At 46.4% G+C, this 21483-nt stretch overlaps 2 protein-coding genes across 4 annotated transcripts; both read right to left on the bottom strand.

The window, feature by feature from the left end:
- Positions 1-493: 493 nt before the first annotated feature.
- LOC116709602 (guanine nucleotide exchange C9orf72-like) lies at positions 494-6999 on the bottom strand. Of its 3 annotated transcripts, none has more exons than XM_032548243.1 (10): positions 6686-6999; positions 5484-6284; positions 4768-4863; positions 4616-4680; positions 4113-4185; positions 3611-3727; positions 3301-3536; positions 3127-3184; positions 1497-1606; positions 494-1166 (listed from the first exon to the last, which is right to left on the bottom strand). In XM_032548243.1, the coding sequence occupies exons 2-10, from the start codon at positions 5928-5930 to the stop codon at positions 980-982; spliced, it is 1389 nt and encodes a 462-aa protein (XP_032404134.1). In that variant the 5' UTR covers positions 5931-6284; positions 6686-6999; the 3' UTR covers positions 494-979. The 3 variants fall into 3 exon arrangements, with proteins under 3 accessions (XP_032404134.1, XP_032404133.1, XP_032404135.1); XM_032548242.1 differs by having other exon boundaries at positions 5484-5966; XM_032548244.1 differs by having other exon boundaries at positions 5484-5959.
- A 7857-nt stretch (positions 7000-14856) lies between these two features.
- LOC116709595 (leucine-rich repeat and immunoglobulin-like domain-containing nogo receptor-interacting protein 2) lies at positions 14857-21073 on the bottom strand. The gene is made up of 2 exons (XM_032548235.1): positions 20669-21073; positions 14857-17519 (listed from the first exon to the last, which is right to left on the bottom strand). Exon 2 carries the CDS (start codon positions 17485-17487, stop codon positions 15652-15654), a length of 1836 nt encoding a protein of 611 aa, XP_032404126.1. The 5' UTR covers positions 17488-17519; positions 20669-21073; the 3' UTR covers positions 14857-15651.
- Between the last annotated feature and the right edge of the window lie 410 nt (positions 21074-21483).

Below are 21483 nucleotides of genomic sequence, written 5' to 3'. Positions count from 1 at the left end.
TTATTTGCTAAACCTCCTGGGTGTTTGTTAAACCTGTAAGCAGTTAAGTTGTCCTTCAGACCCGCCTGCTCCCTGACGGACGTCCGGCTCTGAGCAGCGCTAACAGCATTAGCAGCTTTCTGTCTGCTGAAGTCCTGAAGGACGTCGCTGCTGCAGACTTTCTACATAATTAGCAGCTTGTCTTAGTTTAAATATGCAGCACTGAAGGATCTCAGAGGAAATGTAAATATACTCAGGCTGTTGTGGAAGGTGAGGCGCTTTTGGCGCGGCTCTTCAGGGACGCTGGGATGGAAAACTGCAGTTTCATTACTGACGAGTTTCATGTTTTAACCTCTAATTGGGATTCTACATTCAGAGCTGGTGGTTCTGTGTGGAAACCACAACCAGTGAGGACCGAACTGGAGAAAAGTTCAAAAATTAAATGACTGAAAGACGGATGGATGACTGGTTGGTTGGTTGGATTCAGTTCAGCTACAAAGGAAGTAAACAGTTCTGATGTTTTATTTAACCTTTATTCCTGAAACGTTTCTTGCTGATGGACAGAAAACAAACAGCTGAGAAAAGCATCGACAAAATAAGGTAAAACATGAAACAACTCAGGTCCTGACAGCCAATCAGAGAATGGCAGAGAACCCTGACAGCCAATCAGAGAATGGCAGAACAGAGTGTGAAGCTTTTAATCTCAGCAGCTTTGCTGATTTATCGTCTATAAACTTTAAATGTTTGGCTCACAGTTGAGCCGGAGTTTAATAACTCGTCATAATTTAAATTATTCATGATTATAAAATATTAAAAAGCTCCAGTTGTCTCCCAACTTCAGCACATTTAAAATAAATATCAGCTTAAATCCAAGTTAACATCAGACCGAATTCTGGTTCCTGGAGACGAAGGAAGCTACCAACTTCAGTCAGAACCAGCCGTCTGAATACTGGACCAGAACCCGGTCCGACCCGGTTATACCCGGTTTGACCTGGTGGGGTCAGAAGCTCATGAGCACGTCCCTCTCCTGCACGCTGGTGTAGAACGGCTTCCCGAACACGAAGGAGTGAAGCCCTGCCCTCAGCTTCTCGGCCATCGCCATGACGATGTTCAGGTCCCCCTCGGCCTTCAGGTCCAGGTCCGCCTTCAGGTTCCGGAGGGCCCGGAACGGCTTCTTCCCTTTCTGCCTGTGAACAGAGGTCAGCTCGGTTTGATCAGCTTAATACATATTTAATAACTAAAGATCAATAATTTCTACTGGTAACAGATTCATGTTTGTTTCTGATCAGTTTGTCCTGATTTAAAACCAAAAGGTTTTTATTTACAACTTCTGGTGCTGGGGAACAAATCTGGATCGGGCCGCAAAAACATCAGCCCAAGGGCCACAAATGGCCCACGAGCCGCACTACGGACCCCCGGTCAGAGGGGATAAACCCCACCAGGGTCACAGGTCATCGTCCTGCTGGGTTTCAGACGTGCCCGCAGCATGACGCTGCCCCCGCCGTGCGGCCTCTTACGTCTCGTCCTCGATGTACTTGAGCAGCGTGAGCGCCTTGCGGTGCAGCAGCAGCAGGAACTGGGCCAGGTAGGAGCTCCTGAGGGCCAGGCCGGGCTTCAGCAGGAACACCTGGACGAAAGAGGCAGCAGCCTCAATTATTCAGTTCAACACATCAAACTGTTTCTGTTCGTTTGGCAGCAGCTTCTGCTTCCTGCCCTTCACAACAGGTCAGGCCGGTGTTGCCATGGCGATTAGAACAGGCACCAGCCCCAACCTGTCCAGTTTTCCCAGTTTTAGGATGTTTTTCCTGTCTGGTTTCTCCCAGTGGATTATCAGCCTGGCAGCCACCAGTCTAGGCACTACTTTATGTATTTCAGGTTTTTTTCCTTTTTTAAGACTTTATAGTTGGTGTTTAGGTATTATTAATAATGTCTTCCAATAACACATAATTACCTGGTGATGTTTTACAATTTCCTGCCAACTTTAAGTATTTTTTTAACTTCAAAACACAGCAGGCCGCTGGATGACTAAGCTAGCTAACTACCACTTAGCTAACTACCAGTTAGCTAACTACTACATAGCTAGCCACATAGCTTAGGTCACCACCGGGCTAGCTAATTACCACTTAGCTATCTACCGTTTTAGCTAATTACCACTTAGCTAACTACCAGTTAGCCAACTACCACCTAGCTAACTCCCACTTAGCTAACTACCAGGTTAATTGGTTTTCTGGAGTCAACATGGTTTCTGACTCCTGCAGGGTAAAACTATTTTTTATCAACTATAGTTAATTTCAATCATTTAATAATAATATATGGGGCGTGCCGTGGTGGCGTAGCGGATGGCGTGACCCACATTTGGAGGCCTTGAGTCCTCGACGCGGCCGTCGCGGGTTCGATTCCCGGACCCGGCGACATTTGCCGCATGTCTTCCTCCCTCTCCTTTCCTGTCAGCCTACTATCATATAAGGGACACTAGAGCCCACAAAAGACCCCCTGGAGGGGAGAAAAAAACAATAATAATATACTGTATGTCACAATAGACATGTGATTATGTCTATTGTGACAGTGGAGCAGTTGGTAGCACTGTTGCCTTGCAGCAAGAAGGTCCTGGGTTCGATTCCCGGCCTAGGGTCTTTCTGCATGGAGCTAGCATGGAGTTAGCATGTTCCCCCTGTGCATGGTGGGTTCTTCCTCCCACAGTCCAAAAGCATGACTGTCAGGTTAATTGGTCTCTCTAAATTCTCCCTAGGTGTGAGTGTGGTTGTTTGTCCTGTGTGTCTCTGTGTTGCCCTGGCGATGGACTGGTGACCTGACCAGGTGACCCCGCCTCTCACCTGTTGACAGCTGGAGACCAGCAACCCCCTGACTCCAATGGGATAAGGCAGGAAGAACATGGACGGATGTGATCAGAATCAATAGATAATATTTAGTGAATGCTGATCCAGAACCGCACAGCATTCTGGGTGATGTAGGCAGAGGAAAGAACTGCTCAACCTCTCAGCCAAGCCAGGTTGGTGGAATCAGCCAACTAACTCACTCTTTGGTTACCAAGGAATAGCCTGGTTTGTGGTTACCTAGCAACAGCCTGCTGAGTAACTTGCAGCAGCAGTTTCATGTTTCATAACTCCCTCAATAAAAACGTCTCACCTCGTCTATGAAGGATCTGACCAACGTGTCGGTATGCAGGACATCCTGGAAGATGTTCCTGGGAAATGAAGGACGAACATCTCATTGGTTACCTATCAAATAAACACCTGGGGGCGGGGCTTACAGATTGGGGTGGGATTTAAGAGTTTGGGGTGGGGCTTAAGGAGAGCTTACAGGTCCGGAGTGAAGGTTTCGTCTGTGTGGATCACGGTTTCCGGCGGGATGTCGTCCTCACTGTCGGTCTTCCACAGCGTGTTGAGCTCAGAGCGCATGTAGCGCCGCTGGTTGAAGGTGTGTTCGTGGCACGGCGGCATCTGCTTCACGGTGTTGATGTCCACGTCGATGTGCGTGGTCGGGTACGGCGCGTACAGCACCTGGCGGAACGGCAGCACGAAGCTGCCCGTGGAGTCCTGGAAGCAGACAGCGGCAGCGTCAGACGGCGGGTCAAAGCAGGCCTGCAGAACCGCGCGGCGCTGGCAGATACCTTCAGGAGTCCCTGGACGAACAGACCCGTGTCGTACTTGAAGGAGGAGCTGGCCCGGCAGAGGCGGGAACACTTCCTCTCAGCTGGAGTCAGGAACAGGCAGAGCGTCCGGACGATCTGGTAACACATGAGCAGAACCTCAGAAAACTGGAGGAATATCCACTCAGAGGTTTTTAAGTCTCCAGGTCCATCCAGAACCAGTTGGGTCCAGTTTGGCTCAGCTGCTAGGATATGTGCTAGCATCAGCAGAACAGCGTTCCACACCGTTAGCAGAAGCTAACACTGCAGCGCATGGTGCTATAGCATTTCACAAAAGCTAATGCCACAGCGCTACGCTAACATGGTATTTAGTACAGGCTAGTGCTATTCTAAAATGGTGTTTAGCAGAAGCTAACAGTAAGGTGCCACACTATTTAAATTAGATGTGCTGTTAGCGCATTAGCAGGTTAGCAGGGGTGAGCCCGGTGATGAGTTTACACGCGGTTGGTTCCAGTAAACTCACCTTGTTTACTTTCTCTGGGTTGCTTCCGACCACGACGGAGCAGCCGCACGTCTGCAGATGGGAGCTGATGGCTCTGGAAGACAGATGCTTGAAAATTAGAGCCAGTTAGTATCCAATTAGCTCTGCTGATCAAATGAGCCATTCTACAGTGCTAACTGCAGTCAGTGAGTCTGGGGATCTGGATGTGTGGAGCAGATGAACAAGTCATCTCAGGATGGTTTTCTATGGTCACATATTTGGTCTTGTCCTGCTGTTAATCCCAGTCTGGAGCTAAAAGACGCTTTGAAATGACTTTTTAAATCATCACAGAAGGCCAAGCCCACAAATCCTCTCAGCTGTGCCCATTTAAGGCTCTAAAGCTGGCCTCCTGCTCACTGGCGGGCGATTCCTCCGTCTCGGTTTCTCTGGGGAGAAGCTGAGCTGGGAGAGCGCCATCACTCATCATCAGGTGGCTGACGGGTGTTAAACGACCATTGTTTGTCATCTGTCTCCATTAGGCTTACTTGTGGAGGAAGCCCTCATGGCAGCTGTCCCCGATGTCGTCATCATTTAGCACGGTGTCTCTGATCTGCTCCGCAGGAAACAAACCGTCCAGATCAGAGAAAACCTGATTTAAATGCTAGAAAATAAAACCAAGCACCAGATCTCAGCTTACGTCTATTTCTTCAGGCACGCAGTGAGACTTCATGGAGGCCAGCAGCTCCATGATGGGGGCGATCTCCAGGCTCAGCACTGAGATGATGTTGTAGCCCTGAAAGTTACAGGGAGCAAGAAACTATGAGCTTCACACAGCAACCCGGTTCTGATCAGGTTCTGACCAGGTTTATGGACAATGGAGAAAAACTTAACATCGACTCAGAGACGAGAAACACGGTACTGAGCGGAAGCTAACGCTAAAGCAACACAGTGTTTACTGCCAGCTAATGCTAAAGCGCTAAAGCAACACAGTGTTTACAGACAGCTAACGCTAAAGCGCTAAGGCAACACAGTGTTTACAGACAGCTAACGCTAAAGCAACACAGTGTTTACTGCCAGCTAACGCTAAAGCAACACAGTGTTTACAGACAGCTAACGCTAAAGCGCTAAGGCAACACAGTGTTTACAGACAGCTAATGCTAAAGCGCTAAAGCAACACAGTGTTTACAGACAGCTAACGCTAAAGCGCTAAGGCAACACAGTGTTTACACACAGCTAATGCTAAAGCGCTAAGGCAACACAGTGTTTACAGACAGCTAACGCTAAAGCGCTAAGGCAACACAGTGTTTACAGACAGCTAACGCTAAAGCGCTAAGGCAACACAGTGTTTACAGACAGCTAACGCTAAAGCAACACAGTGTTTACAGACAGCTAACGCTAAAGTTCTCCCCAAACCTTCTGCATCCAGATGCGTCCTTTGCGGATGCCGTGTGTGAGCCGCTCCACGCAGGCGGCGTGCAGCGGCAGGTAGAAGGCCAGCTCGGTCTGCGGCAGGATGACGGACAGGGCGCACGTGTTCTTGTCGCCCTTTAGCTCGCCGTCGAAGATCAGAGACACGATGATGACACCTTTCTCTGCCAAGACGAAGAACTTGACGTCCACGGCGCCGCACTCGGCGTTGCGCAGGATCTCTCCGTTCAGCGTGTGGTTGGCCAGGAAGGTGACCTCGCCGTCGCTCAGCGACATCGGCTGCTCGCCGCGCGGCGCCCACATGTGGCGCACGCGAGGCCCCAGGATGTTGTCCCAGTAGGCGAAGGTGGCGGCCAGCAGGGGGCACTCTCCCTCCACCGCTACCTCTGTCTTCGCTACGGCCGGGGACTGGGGGGGACAGCCGGAGGACATTTGACCGGAGACGTCTCCCTCTAATTTAGCTACAGCGTTAACAGAAAATGAAGATTATAAAATCAGTTGGACGCAGAAGACATGTCCACATGACCAAACGTCTCCGTCCTCTGGGACAGGTGTCAGAGTTCAGACTTCAACATGGATGGACATAAAGATGGACAAACTGATGGTGGGACAGATCTCTGTCCCACCATCTATCAGCTCTGCCCATATTTGTCCCAACCAGTAAAATCTTTGCCTCCAGACGGAAGTCCTGCAGAAGGAGGAGACGCTCAGTATGTTGGACAGACGATGTGGGAGGAGTCAAGGAGGCGGAGCTTCATGGAGGTGTTGGTGACGTCAGAGGAAGGTCTGGGATGGGGACAGAAATGAAAGCAGCTCCCAGAGGAACTGAAAGTGAGCAGAGAGAACTCCCTGCAGTCAGCTGAGCCGGAACCAGAGTCCATGAAGAAAAGCAGAACTTCCCGGTTCTGCTGCTGATTCAGCCGAACACACAGCAGACGGAGTCTTTTCTACACAGTTCGGTTCCTGTGCTGACATAATCTGCATCATCCCGACAGATTAAAATCACAGATTATAGATGGAAACTATGAGTCCGCTGAGGCGGAACATTTTGGATTTAATCCTTTAAATTAGCTTTAATTTAAATGGATCCTAAACACGTGACCTGCGTACTGATGAGCGTAAAAACGGTCAAAATGAGAGTTATAGCAACAAGCCAACAGGAAGCGGATCACATGGTTCTGACTCACCTTTCCTGTCCTTCCCGAACCGAACCGCCGAACTGCAGCTGGGTCCAGCCCCTCCTGATAACCTCCAGTTTAACGGTGGCTAGCTGCCTGCTGGTTTGTTGTGCTGTTTTCACTTTTCCTCGTACGTCACATGACGTCAGCGTCCAGGCGGCGCAGCGGCCTCTGCTGGTCGAGGCAACGCGGTGCACCGGGAGTCATGATGATGTCACTTTTAGAATCAGTTCCCGGACCATAAATAACTAAAAATCTAAATAAATGGGTTTAACTGCCACAGAACTGGACGGGTTCGCCTTTAGGCTTCATCTCCTGATGGTGCAGTTCAGTTTAAAAGCATGTATGCTGCCCGACGCACCAGAAACATGAACAAAAGGTTCCAACAGGTTTATCTGTGCTACCCGTAAATCCGTCCTTTTGGGAAGCAGCGGGGTGAACTGACCTGTTTACACAGCCTTTCAATGTCGGCTTCATGTTTTCTCCAGTTCGGATAAAAGCTGCTCTATAACAGCAGGCAGGAGGAAACAAACGTTGATCATGTGACAAGTGGGTGGAGACTGCTGTCCTCTCACCTGTCTACCCGCCACTTCCTGTCTACCTTCCACTTCCTGTCTACCTGCCACTTCCTGTCTACCCGCCACTTCCTGTCTACCTGCCACTTCCTGTCTACCTTCCACTTCCTGTCTACCCGCCACTTCCTGTCTACCCGCCACTTCCTGTCTACCTGCTGCTGGCTTTAGGCTCATCAGTGATTCTGAGTCTGGATTTCTCAGATTATGTAACATGATGACACCTATTAGGGTTAAGGGTTAGGGGTTAAAGGCTAAGGGTTAGGGTAACTCTCGGCCCGGCTGCTCACCTGGTTCTGCTCCAGTTGTTGCGGTAATCTCACCTGGTGTCTGAGCCCAGGTTGTCTGTCCTCATCAGCTCACCTTCTTGCTTCAGCAGCAGGATCTCACCAGAACCCAGAAACAGGTCGGCTGCTGCGTTCGGGTCGTCAGTCCTCCGGGTCCGGTCCTTCCCTCCTGGTGCACAGCGCTTCTCCCAGCGGGACGGTTAGATCAGCCGCAGCAGATCGATCAGCAGATGATCGATCCTCTGGTTTACCCAGCGGCCGTTATTATTGACCCAACCTGAGTTTGGACCAACAGGTAACAGCAGGACGAGTTCTGGAAGTCTCGGTTCAAACTCAAGACATTTTCTGATTCAGCCACAGAAGATGTTGGAAGATGGAAATGTTTCTGATAATGTCAGATCAAACCCAGACAGGATGAGGTTCTGGAAGAAAAACGTGACCAGTGACTGTCAGAAAACAGAAACGGGTCGGTCAGTACCGACCCGCAGAATGCTCTCTCACATCCTGCTGATTTATTCTGCACTTTCAGGCCGTCTGACAGAAACTGATGAACGTCGTTGTTCTTATTAATTTCCGATACCTTCACAGGGAGAGCAAACACGTAAAAGGTTTGTGAGGATTTTACACACTGTGACGTTTTTGTGATATTTCATAAGCAGAATCTGAGTCTGTGACCACAGGCTCCCCTCCAGTCAGAGCAAAATCACATTCAGCTCACATAACAACATCCACACCACATTTCCTCTCATATCTCCTGATTCCTGCTCCATCCCCTGCAGCCGCCTGCAGCCCCAAACCAACCGAGAGCTTCATCGCCGCTCCGCAGCCCAACCAGCCAGGCGATAAATGGGCCGACGCCAAAACAAAACCAGATCAACTTTCCAAGGTCAGTGAGCATCGCAGCGTTCAGCCTCCGGCCGCGCTGCTGATGTGGTTTCACTCTGAGAGCCGCCGTCCTTCACTGCAAACAGCACTTTATGTTTTCACAGCCAGACTCTTCTCACGCCCTGTTTGGACACAAATCTGAGGCTTTCCTCTCCAACCCACTGCTATAAATACCGTACGCACTCTGCTCTGAAGAAAACTCTCTGAGGTCAGGCAGACTGAAGGATTTCTTCTTCAGTGTTCAGAGTTTCTCCACTTCCTTACTCCTTTCCGTCTCTTCAGACATGTAATCACGCTGTAAGCTAAAACACGGCATGCTTCGTGCTGCTGCCCTTCATGGTGCTCCCACAACGTTTTGGTGTCAGTCTGGAGTTTGATCCCTTCTTAGATTCATAAGAAATCTTTCAGAGGAACCTGGAAGTGATTTTCTGGCAGCAGTGTAACGTTTGATGAGCAGGTCAATGCTATAATCTAAGCTAGCTCTCCACCAGCCCAGTCCAGTCCACTTCAGCCCGACTCCAACCCACCTGTCTAGTCAAAGTCCGGTGTGAACGCTAACCGACCTCTGACCTCTGGTCCTAAAGACCTCGGTTTGGGTTTGGTTTGAATGCGAATGGTAAGCGGACCGGTTAACTGCTGTTAGCAATTCAAGCTAACTATAAAGTTTTCACTGCATTTCCAATCCAACATGGCCGCTTCATGTTCAGGTCAGTTCAGTTACTTTAACTATGGAAGATTTTAGAACTGGAGTAAAACTCAGCAGGTTATTGCTGGTTTTGGAGAAACCTGCGACTTTCCCTCTTCAGATTCTGATGTTTACACATTTTTCTGTTCATCTTTTTAAATTCAAACTTGATGACAAATAATCTCAATTTATTTGATCTCCCTGACCCCTGACCTTTTCTAATGGTGACGTAGTTTAGCTCACTTTATCGAGCTTAAATTAGCTAATTTTATCTTTGTTCAGTTTAGCTTAGCTCATTTATTAGCATATCATGGCTTAGCCTTAATGCCTGAATGTTTTTTTATCTGAGTTTATCTGAAATTAACTCATTTTATCTTTGCTTAATCCTTAGTTTAGCATAGCTTAGCTTTCCAAGGTTTATCATATTCCAGATTGTCTTAGTTTAGCTGAAATTAGCCCAGATTATCATATTTTAGTTTATACCTTAGCATATCGTAGCTTAGCCTTCTGAGGTTTGTTGTATTTCAGTTTAATTTATCTCTCCTTAACTTGGCTTAGCTTGGCTAACACTTTAGCATATTTAAGCTTAGCATTGCTAGGTATATTGTATTTACCATCGCTTTTTTTTTGCTTAATTTAGCTTAGCTTATACCTTAATGTATCATCGTTTAGCTTTCCAAAGTTTATTGTGTTTCAGTTTAGCTTAAATTAGCTCATATTATCGTCACTTGGATTATTTTAGCTAGCTATATCTTTAGCGTATCTTAGCTTAGCCTTCGTAAACTCATGGTGTCTCAGTGTAGGTGAACTAATTTTATTTTGCAGTTTATATTTATTTTATAGCATAGCTCAGCTGATCAGGAGAAATGTTGTAATATCTTCATGTTTTCATTGTTTACAGCTTTATTTCCATTTAATCCGGAGTAAAGATCCAGAAAGGAGAAACACATCCTGACTGGATTTATTTTCTCTGCCTGCCAAACTCTTCCTCAGTCGTTTTCAGCCTCATCATTTACTTCATAAAGTGACAGAAGCTCCCGGTCGCTGCCACACGGCGGTTATTTTAAACTGCTGTGTTTCTATTTCCATTTGATCCATGATCCGTCTAACGCTGCGTGCGTCTTCACCTCTGGAAACGAGTGGGAGGCGATTCTGCCTCTGAGGCTGTTTCACCTTTCAGCCCAATTTATGGAGAGAAGAACGGAAACGTTAAATGGTGGATTTAACGCTGACTAACATCAGACTTTGTTAAAATACATTTACTATAATATAAATACTGTATCTTCATTTCTCAGGATTTAACAAAAACTTTTCAGGTTTTTAGAGAGAAAATTTACTGATTTGTTTTGATCAGATTTTTTTTACCATCATGACTTTGGATATTATTTATAAACTCTGAAGCTTCGGGGCTTTTGGGTAAACATGGATCGTTTTAGACCTGATGTTTCTGCTGTAAACCAGCACCAGGGTTCAGACACGGCAGTGGCAGCGTGATGGTCTGGGATGCGTTGCTGCATCAGAACCGGGATGACTTGTTGTCAGAACCACAAATCCAGAAGATTCTGGAGGAAACCGTCAGTTTGTGGCTCAAATGCTGCAGATTGTGACCCGATGGAACCGAATCTAAGCGTGTATATTTGTTGAATGTACACAAGGACCTGGTTTGGCAAATGGATCATCAAACATTTCCTCCCTATAAGAGGCTTCCTGTGCAGGAGGAATCAGACACGGAGCCCGAGGGCCCGATGGGGGACGACGAAACATCCTACATTTATTCTGGAGATGCTGGTTTGCACAAAAAGTATGGACTTTAACGTTGCCTTGGCTATATGAAGATTTATCTTATGAAATGATTGTTAATGGATTAATGAAAGATGACTGGGAGAAAAATGACTTTCTCTGGCGGATAGTTAATTGCATAAAAGATGCTATTTGGAGAGCAAGAAACATTTTAGCATTTAAAAACATGAAGTTGTTGAAACAACGGTAAGAAAAAGTTGGTAATTTAGTTATAGATTATATTTTAAAGAACCCATTAGGTATAAAAATAAAGATAAAATACTAATATGGAAAATCCGCAGTCATCTTTCAAATAATTGAAAATTATTGATGTGTTGACATAAGGAAAAATATATTTTTCTTTTGCCTTCTTGTGTATTTTGTAACATGAGAAAAATTTTAACTTTTGTTACAAAAATTGTTTGTCTTTGGATTTATTTGTAAAGACTGAATAAAAACTGAAAAAGTGAAAGTGGACTTTCTGCAGGAATGAGAAAACAATAACTTCAAAATGTCTGTGCAGTGAAAACCCGAAACCAACAGGCTTTATAAAACCAGTGTCAAATATTCAGGTCTTAATAAACCGTTTCCAGACAATCCATCGGGTTGCAAACGCCTCATGAATTATTAATGCAGCTAATTGGGGATTTTAAGTAGAAAGAGCCAATTGGCAGGCTGAGTGTTTCTGCTGAGAGGTTACAGAGTCAGAGCTCGTCTTCATTAGCATCACGGCTCCTGCAGAGCAGCAGGCGGCAGAGAGACAGAGCGGCTGCAGCAGCCCAGAAAGTCCAGAGCTGCAGCAGCCTGCAGCAGCCTGCAGCAGCCTGCAGCAGCCTGCTTCATGCTTCTAAAACACCAAAACTCACAAAGCGGCTTTATTTCCACTTCAAATATGACCAACTTCTCTTACAGGTAACTTTTCAGCATGATATAGGAGTTGGTTTTCAGTCAATAATTCATTAATATTTGATAAAAATGAATATTTTCATCAAACATTAATATTACATTATGTATGTTTGCAAAGAAGCAAACATTTCTAAAAGTTACACCATGCAGCAGTTGAACTGTGTAATATCAGCTGATTTAGTTCTATAAACAGGCTGATTGCATTAGCGATAGCAATAAACTGAACTATGAAAAGACTCAGTTCAGTTCGGATCAAAACATTCCTTCACCAAACGGAAACAAAATGAAGGTCAGACTTTAGCCTTTGGAGGATTTCTCTTTAGGCTAAAGACCACGAGCTGTTGGTCCTGCTAGCGCTAGGCTAGCACGTTAGCTTTGGTTGTATTTACCCAGAATGCCCTGCGCTGTAGTCCACTTCCTGCTTTTGGAGCGTCTCCGGTCCCCTTGGCGTTCACATTCAAACCAAACCCAGACCGAGGTTTGGAGGACCAGAGGTCAGAGGTCGGATAGCGTTCACACCTCATCAACAGAACCAGAGTTTATAGGCAAATGGACTGGAGTCGGATTAAAGTGGACTAACCAGGACCGATGTGAACGCTGCCGCCTGCTGTTGGCCCTCATCGGTTTTTAAACTCGTCTGTAATTGTTCTTGGTTTCTATGGCGTCACGATTTTAATTTATTTCAGTTCCTGCCTTCGGTTGACTCCATCTTGTTGTTTTGGACATGAAGTTGAGCGTGACTTCCTGCGGCGCCTGAACACATCTGAACAGGAATCAGTGCATTAATATTAATCTGAGGGCAGCGGTGAATGTGCAGCATGTGGTTCTGAGTTCCTCTGCGTTACGTAACGGCGCCGATTCTTTCACCTGGACGGATTCACATGGTCAAAGTGGCTCCGCTGAGCTGAAACCGTTCAGCTGCAGCTGATTCTCGTTTCCTCTCATCTCTTTTCTTTCTGGATGTAAATGAAACTTTTTCATTGTTTTTTTAAACTGAAGCACCAAACATGATGCAGAGCAGAACAGTTTTTATTTTACACACAAGTTTAAAAGTTAAAAGCATGAAACTTTAATCAGCTGTTGCATCATGGGATTATCTCAGCTAATTTATCCCAGAGATGCCCCGTCGTTCACTCTGTCTAATTAGCTCTGTGACCTCTGACCTCTTCATCCGGTAGAAGCGCTGCCTCCTGCCTCCTCTGCTTGACTCCAGGCTGACCTGCAGCCCGCAGCATCATCCCTCCCAGACCAAGAAGAGCCAGTGGAACAAGGCCGGAGCTGCTCCTGCCAGGCGTTTCTTCACACATTTAAACGATTTGGAAATGAGTCCCAGCTATGGCAAGCTGTTGTACCATACAATTAGCTTCAGCTGACTAAAAATTAGCTTTGACTAGACAACTACATTTACATTATTAAGAAATCTGCATTAAGATTAGTAAGAACAAGTTAAAGTAAAAACTACCTTTTTACATTTCTGAATGAAGTCCATCCAGACAGCTGCCTGCAGGATTTCAGGTTTTCTGAACAAAATGATCAGAAAATCCCACCAAAAAGAAACATTTTAAAGTGAAGCTGCAGAAACTGCAGATTGATGAAAGACATCTGGAAGCTAAAACAGCTGCAGTCGATGCATCGACACGCTGGAAAGTTTCAAAAATCGTTTTTCATTTTGCTCACTTTTCATTTCTTCATTGAAATTTGAAAATGTGACGTAAATTCTGATTATTCTCTCTATTAAGTTAAACTATTGCTGTTAATCTGTGACTAGACTTAAGAAACAGCCTCAGGTCACAGACTGCAGTCTGATCATCCAGATGCATTTTTAAAGTTCAGGAAAACTTTTAGTTTAAATCCAACCTGGCTGTTTATCAGACACTGAAAAACTGAGCTGTTGTGTTTAGATTTTTTTCTCCTTAGATTTTTTTGTACTATTTATTTCTTTATCTTTGTATATTATGTATATACACATAACCTGCATCTTAACTCGAGTCGAGCAAATCTCAATCTCGTAATCTGTTGATGACAATGAAAATAAATCTTATCTTATCTTAGATGATAAAACCAGCCAGAGGTTTGTTCCTGACAGCGACTCGATGTGAGAGAAACTGGAGCCGATTCCGAATCCGCCGATGGTTCTTATTACATTTCATGCAACCGAGTGACTGATTCATTCAGACTCACGGGTCTGCAGACGGAGAGGCGGTCTGCGGTGAGGCGGTCTGCAGACGGTGAGGTGGTCTGCGGTGAGGCGGTCTGCAGACGGTGAGGCGGTCTGCAGACGGTGAGGAGGTCTGCAGACGGTGAGGAGGTCTGCGGTGAGGCGGTCTGCAGACGGAGAGGAGGTCTGCGGTGAGGCGGTCTGCTGACACAACGCTGCGTTTTCTCCTGCAGACACACCAAGACGTTTCCCTCTGTCAACAGACCTGCTTCAACTCAGCCTGCCACTGCCATTCAGCTGGCTTCAACTTTAATGTGTCTACACTCAGAAAGAGGAAAGAAGCAGCAGTTTAGAGGTCAGAGGTCACCGTGGGGTGATCTACATTCAGCATCATTAGCTGGTGTCTGCAGGGAAAATCAGTTATTATTAAATCCTTAATAAATAATAACAGTAATTCCAGACTTTGGGGTTGAATTTATTTCCTTTTGAAAATATACCCATAAATTTGTCATATGAAAACGATTATACAACCTGGAACATTTTATCACAACAGGATCACACAAATACCCCTCCACCCCCCACTTTGCCCCTCTTGCCCCCCCCTTTACAAATAGTTGCCCTTCAGGGTTAATTATTTATTTTCCCTATCGTAAACATTTAAAACATCGTCAACAAAAATCAGAACAAACTAAAGGAGAACAAGAAACTACAACATTCAAAACGGCCATTTATGAAAGACCCAGACCCCTTACTGCCCCCAGACCTCCTTACTGCCCCCAGACCTCCTTACTGCCCCCTGACCCTTTACTGCCCCCCAGTCCTCCTTACTGCCCCCAGTCCTCCTTACTGCCCCCAGACCTCCTTACTGACCCCTGACCCTTTACTGCCCCCCTGACCTCCTTACTGCCCCCTGACCCTTTACTGCCCCCCAGTCCTCCTTACTGCCCCCCAGACCTCCTTACTACCCCCTGGCCAAGGTTAAACGGTCTGATCAACCTGCAGAGGGTCCAGTTGCCCGGCGGCCGTAAATCTTTGCCACCGACTCTTTTTGTCTGCCTTTGATTTATTATGATATAAAATTCGACATGACTTTCCGTTTCTCTGTTTCTGTGCAGTGGAGCAGCAGACCCGTTTTCCTGAAATGCCTTTCAAGGCTAGAAAACCAGAAGTTTTTCTACAAGGGGCTGATCTATGTTACAGTTTCTGCAGCATTTGGTCAGTAGATTCATTTGCGCGTTTGCATACAAACACCTGCTTCTGGTAGAAAAACCCAGAAAGAAAGAAAAACACTTTGGACCTCAACGCGTAGTCGCTCCACCGCACGAGAAAGGCAATGCGTGCACATGCACAAAGAAACACACACACACACACCCCCCCACACACACGTCTTTCAGGCTGCAGCTGAGATGGGACGGTTCGGTCGTGACGCTGCAGTCTGTCCCTCCTTCACCTTGATGCCACGTCGTTACTCATCGCGTCACTGAGTCACTCGCAGCACGATGTCAGTCCCATATTGATATGTCGGTTATAGATTTATATTGAGTGTACATTATGAACATCATATATCACAAGTCCACTGATCACTAGACCACCGTCAGACCCACAGCCACTAAACAGTACATCACTTTCGTTTGTCACAAATCCACTTTGTCATTAAAAAAACAAACAGACATTTTGTTTTCTGGCTGAAGCCGCAGCGTCCGTCAGATCATCTTCATGTTGACGCGACGCGGGCCGCTGGTCTCTGCCACGTCTGCGCCGCCGCCGTTGGACTTCCGGGGGACGTACTCGATGTCGAAGTTGTTCTTGTGTCGCCCTTTGCCCCGGCTCCAGGCGAACAGCAGCAGGAAGCAGAACACCACCACGCCCAGGAAGGATAGGCAGCCCATGGCGGCGGAGATCAGGATGGTCTTCATGTCGATGGGGACCGTCATGTTGTACAGCACCGTGCCGTTGCCCCAGGTGCCGTTGGGCTCCGTCAGGTAGCCGGAGCTGCGGTTGCTGTAGTGGAGCCTGTCGCCGGTCCCCAGGCTCTTCACGGCCAGAGAGGCGGACAGGCTGGCGTTGCCCGCCGGGTTGCTGGCGATGCACAGGTACACGCCGCTGTCATGCAGCTCCGCCGCCTTGATCTCCAGGCTGCCGTCCGGTTGGACCTCCACGCGGCCGCTGCTCTTGGCCGTGACGTAGCGTCTGTGCGGCGTGATCCAGACTACTGAGGGCCGCGGCGCTCCCTCCGCCGTGCAGCTCAGCCGCGCTGGCTGGCCCTCGTCGGCCATCAGCAGCTGTGTGGCGTTGGGGCCGACCCGCGGCTTGGTGCAGGTCATGTACCTTGACACCAGTGGCTCCTTGAGGTCCCGTAGGGATTTGCCCAAAAGGTGCTGTGGTGCGCTGCACTCCGGCTGCAGGTCCAGGATCTGCAGCGAAGCCGGCTTGTGGCTGCTGAGCAACCAGAGCAACCGGCAATCGCACACCAGCGGGTTGCCGCCCAGGCAGAGCCGCTGCAGGGAGTCCGCCGAGGCGAACACGGCCCTCTCCAGAGAGTCCAGCCGGTTCTGGGACACATCCAGCAGCTGGAGGGACTTCAGGCCCGCGAAGGCCAGGGGTTCGATGGAGAGCAGCTGCGACCCCTGGAGGCGGAGCTCCAGCAGCTGCGGCAGAGGGCCCAGCTCCCCCTGCTGGATGTGCTGGATGCGGCAGTAGGACAGGTTGAGGTGCGTGAGGTAGAGCAGGTTGCGCAGCGCCGCTCCAGGAAAGGCAGACAGGTTGGTGTTGGTGATGAACAGGGTGGTCAGGTTGAGGCCGTGCAGCGACAGTGGCGGCAGGCTCTCCAGCAGGGGCCAGGAATCCACCTCCAGGTGGCGCAGGCGAGTCAGCCGTTTGAAGGAGAAAGGCTTGAGGAAGCTGATGCTCAGAAAGCGCATGCGCAGCTCCAGCAGGTTGTGCAGGTGGGCCAAAGCGTCGGTGGGAACCACGGTGAGGTTGGAGCGCTCCAGGGTCAGACTCTGGATGCCCAGCAGCCCCGTGAAGGCGCGCTGGGAGATGAACACCAGCTGGTTGTTGCTGACCTCCAGGAAGGTCAGGCGGTGCAGGTCCTGGAAGGCGTGGTCCAGCAGAACCACCAGCCGGTTGTGACTCAGGTCCAGGTGCGTGAGGTTGGTCAGGCCCGCCAGCACGCCCTTCGCCACCAGCATGAGCTGGTTGCTGCGCAGGTTGAGCGAGCGCAGCGCCACGTTGGAGTGGAAGCAGCCGGGCTCGGCTACGCTGATGGTGTTGTCGCTGAGGTCCAGGTCCTCCAGCTGCAGGAACGACGAGAAGTTGTAGAAGTTGATGAGGCGCAGCTTGTTCTTGCTGAGGTCCAGGGCGCGCGTCTCGATGGGGACGCCCTCCGGGATGCTGGCCAGCCGCTTGCGGTGGCAGCTGACCGACTTGGTCTGGGCGGAGCACTCGCACCGCGCGGGGCAGCCAGAGGCGGAGCCGGCCAGGACCAGCAGCAGGCCGCCGGCCAGCAGGAGGCGCCGTATGGCTCTCTTACCCACCATCACGGCAAACAGAGCAACATCACCAACAAGCCCTGCAACAAAGCAGAGCAGGAAACCAGTCAGTCAATCAATCAATGACCCTATCAGCCAGGGTTACTGGTATCACACATTTCAGCAACAAGGCAGTTCAAAGAGCCTTCCTTCATAAAAATATAAAAATAAAAAGTCATAAAAACATCATACAGTCACCAGCTGAGGCATTACGCTTTATCCAGTTCCATCATGAAAATGATCAATAAACGTCAAATATGTTGATCCATAGCAACAAAAGTCTGCAGATCGTTGTCTGTCCTCCTCTAATAAATTAATAAACTATTTTGCATTTGCAGTCAGAGTTTCTCCCAGAAAACTTGCTACTCCTGTTGCTAGCGGTGCCGAGGCAGGCCACCATGTTTCTGAGCTAAAACATGTCGGAAGTTCCAAAAATATGGAGGTGAACGACATTTCATCACGACTTGGAAACAATAGCGTGTGATGCTAACAGGTGCAGCTGGTGCATTCCCAGTTCAATGTATTTAGACTGTAAACCTAGCTGGTACTGTTAGTGGTGTATAAGACTCCTATTCACAATTAAACAACTCTGGTGACCCGCCAGGCTGATAAAATGCTGGAAATGTTTCCATTAAATGAGGAAAATTAAAATCACATCTGAAGAAGCTTAAAGTCATTAAAATCATGTCAGCGATGTAAACATGAAAATATTCATGATGTGAAAACTGTTTCGACTCGTCCCAGCAGAAAAACTTTTGATCCAAAACATGTTTTTTCTGCATTTTTTCCACTCAGTGAATTTATTTTTTGTACTTTCAATTTTGCAATTTTACATTTGAAGTAAACTCAGCTACTGTTGTTGTAATCAATGTAAGTGGATGAGTTTTTCTTCAGTTCTGGAAACGTTCTCCAGGTGACAGAAGGCCGACTTTGTAACCGTCTTTATGTGGCTCTGAAGGTTCAGAGTTCAGCTGCATCAAAGTTACTGTAATAACAAAAACATGTTGAAATAACTAAAACTGATATTAAGAAATCATTTTCATTCACTAAAATAAATAAAAACAGTAATTAATGTGGAAAAACGTAACTGGAACAATATCCTGCGTTTATAAAAATAACCAAAACATACTGAAATTATAGATGTAAGATTCGTTTTTATCAGCCTTTCAAACTGATGTGAAATTTATTTTTTCCCCACACAAACCGTGATTTGATGTCGGTAAATTATTTTGCTTCATGTACGTTAGTCTGCAAAATGGCGACAGAAAATCTTTGGATAAAACTCCAGAGTCGATCGGCTGTTGGACAAAAATTAAATACATTTTCCTTCTGTTGGGTTTTCATTACCCAGTCAATGTTCACATAATCACAAAACAATACTCTGGCCTTCCTGAATATGAAAAATTGATCAAATCTAAACTAAACTGATGCAATATCTAACTAAATAAAACAAGAAAACACTAAAAATTTGTTAATTCCAACTGAATTAGACAAAAATCTTAATGACATAAAAGTATAATAATAAAAAACCCAAACTCTTCTAACCCTAGTCTGAACACATTCCTCCATTTTCAGCGTCTTTCTCTTCGCCTGCAGAGGAGAAACTGAGGCAGAGAGTGAAGGAGTGAAATGTTTCATGAGATTAAAATGTTCCTCTGCTAGCTGCAGCCAGGCTAAACGCCCTTTGCAGGATAACTCGATGTGTGTGTGTGTGTGAATGTGTGTGTTTGGTTGCAAACCTAAAATAAGCTGCTGCTATTATTAAACCCTGCAGCAGATTTACCAGCAAACCTCTGGGTAAATAAGTCATCCATTGTTTCCATAATTATCACTGGAAACATTTTAAAAATTACATCGCTGTAATTTTCTCCAGTTCTGCTATAAAAAAATGCTGTGAAAAAGTATTCAACCCCTTAAAGATTCTTTCCTGTCATATTTACATGTTTTATAGATAAAATAAATCCCAATATGAGACAAAGATAACCTGAGTAAATACAAAGAGCAGTTTTTAATGGTTATTTAAATATTTAGGTGCTTTTAAAAGTAATTAGCAGTTTTTAGGATTGTCTGCTATAGCGCCCCCCACAAGATGGCGCCCTATCGCCCTTATCAGAACCATATCGCTGGATCACGTGATTCACCTGATAAGTGACCCAACATGTGGTTGTTCTCCCTACAGTTCAGCTGTTTAAAGATCAATACAGACGTTTCCCAATGGATCACACACTAGATTATTACCGGTTTTTATTTTGAAACTCAACATCCGTTCATCTGTTAGTGAATTAGCATATTTGCTAAACAATTAGCGCTGAGGTAGCTAAATATTTGCATACCAGCTAGTTCAGAACTAAATATTACATATATTGCAGCTAAATACTTCACTTGCTAATTATTAGCTTCAAACAAAAATGTTTAGATTGCTAAATAAAGTACTTTTTTTTTTAGCTAACTAAATATTTTTTTTACCAACTTTAGTTTAAAAGAAATACTTAGATTGCTAAATAATTAATTTAGCAATATTTTGTATACCTTCAAACAAAAAATATTTAGCTAAATACTTTTTTAAATAAAATTTTTAGTTTGGAGCGGATTTCTTAAAATTAAAATTTGAGCTAAATATTTACATTCTAGATGAATGAACAACAATGAAAATATGACTGAAAAATGAACCCAATTAACAATATTCAAATTACTGCTGTTCATCTTTGACTATGAAGTTGCAGGATGGAAACGGCCACCAGCTGCTCTCCTTCAGCATGATTCATGATTCAGCAACAGGTCTCCATCCCATAATAAACTCATTTAAACTGATCGGCTGTCATGACGAGCTGCGCGCGCAGATTAACAGGAGCTTCAGTCCTTAAAGCTGGAAGCTTATTGTCAATTTGCGGCTCTTAAACCAGATGTGAGGAGGAGCCGGGTTCGGGATTCGGGTTCGGTTCTGGAGCCGGAAAACCTCCGAGCAGCCACAGGTTGTTGGGCTGATCAGAACCGCCTCAACAGCCGCAAAATCTGCATTCAGCTGGCGGACATCGGTACCAATTAGAGCCGCGAGGAGAACGGAACCGAACCGGAATCCTGATGGAGGAGAAGCCGAACAGAGAGAGAGAGAGAAAGAAAGAAAAAGAGAGGGAGAGAGGGGGAGAGAAAGAGACAGAGAGAAAAACACACACACACACACACACCTTACTTTGATATCAGTGAGTGACAGAGAAAAGATCCCGGATGAGGCAGAAGGAGCAGCGCTCCTCTTCCTCCTCCTATCTCCATCTAATCTCTCCTTCCTCCTGTTGCCACATCATCATCTTCATCATCCTCTTCCTCCTCTCTGCAAGCTGAGTGGTGTGGAGGTTCTGCTGGTTCTGGACGGGTTTATTATCGATCGCAGCTCAGACACATGAGATGCCAGCAACGTAGCCTTTTAACAAAGAGCAGGCCGTTGCCACGGCAACCACAAACCCCGACTCCCGTCCGCTGTGTGCCAATCAAATTAATGAAAAAAAAAAAAAAAAAACAATCCAGGAGGAGGATCACGTAACGGGTTTGTTTCAGCTCCTCCGAGGAAGCGAATCAGAACCGAACCGGGTCGGTCGGACCCGTTTGTCCGTCTGGTACCGGTAAACCTGGCTTTCCCTCCTGGCTCTGCTCCTCCTCCCGCCTCACCGGATGAATAATTATAATTATATAGGGAAACATAAGAAGAAACTATTTAGTCTATCAACATGGAAATTTTCCTTCAACTCTAAAATGATAAAATAAATCATATTCATAGAATCACATTATCAACAATTTATGCATAGAGTAAAACTCTTAGCATGCTACAGGTAAATGTTATCATTTAGTTTGGCTAAGAATAATTATTGCACTGTCATTAAATGATTTCTAATAGATGTTCTTAGTTCCCAGAGTAACGCCTTAATGAGCTCAGAGGCTCAAACTGATGAATAAAGAGGATGGATGCTCTCTGCTGAAATATAAGACTTTGTGGTATTCTGATTTAGTAAT

This window comes from Xiphophorus hellerii, chromosome 19, assembly GCF_003331165.1.
Source record: "Xiphophorus hellerii strain 12219 chromosome 19, Xiphophorus_hellerii-4.1, whole genome shotgun sequence".
Lineage (NCBI taxonomy): Eukaryota > Metazoa > Chordata > Actinopteri > Cyprinodontiformes > Poeciliidae > Xiphophorus > Xiphophorus hellerii.
The sequence above is the reverse complement of the archived record's forward strand: the minus strand, read 5'-3'. Positions and strand labels throughout refer to the sequence as shown.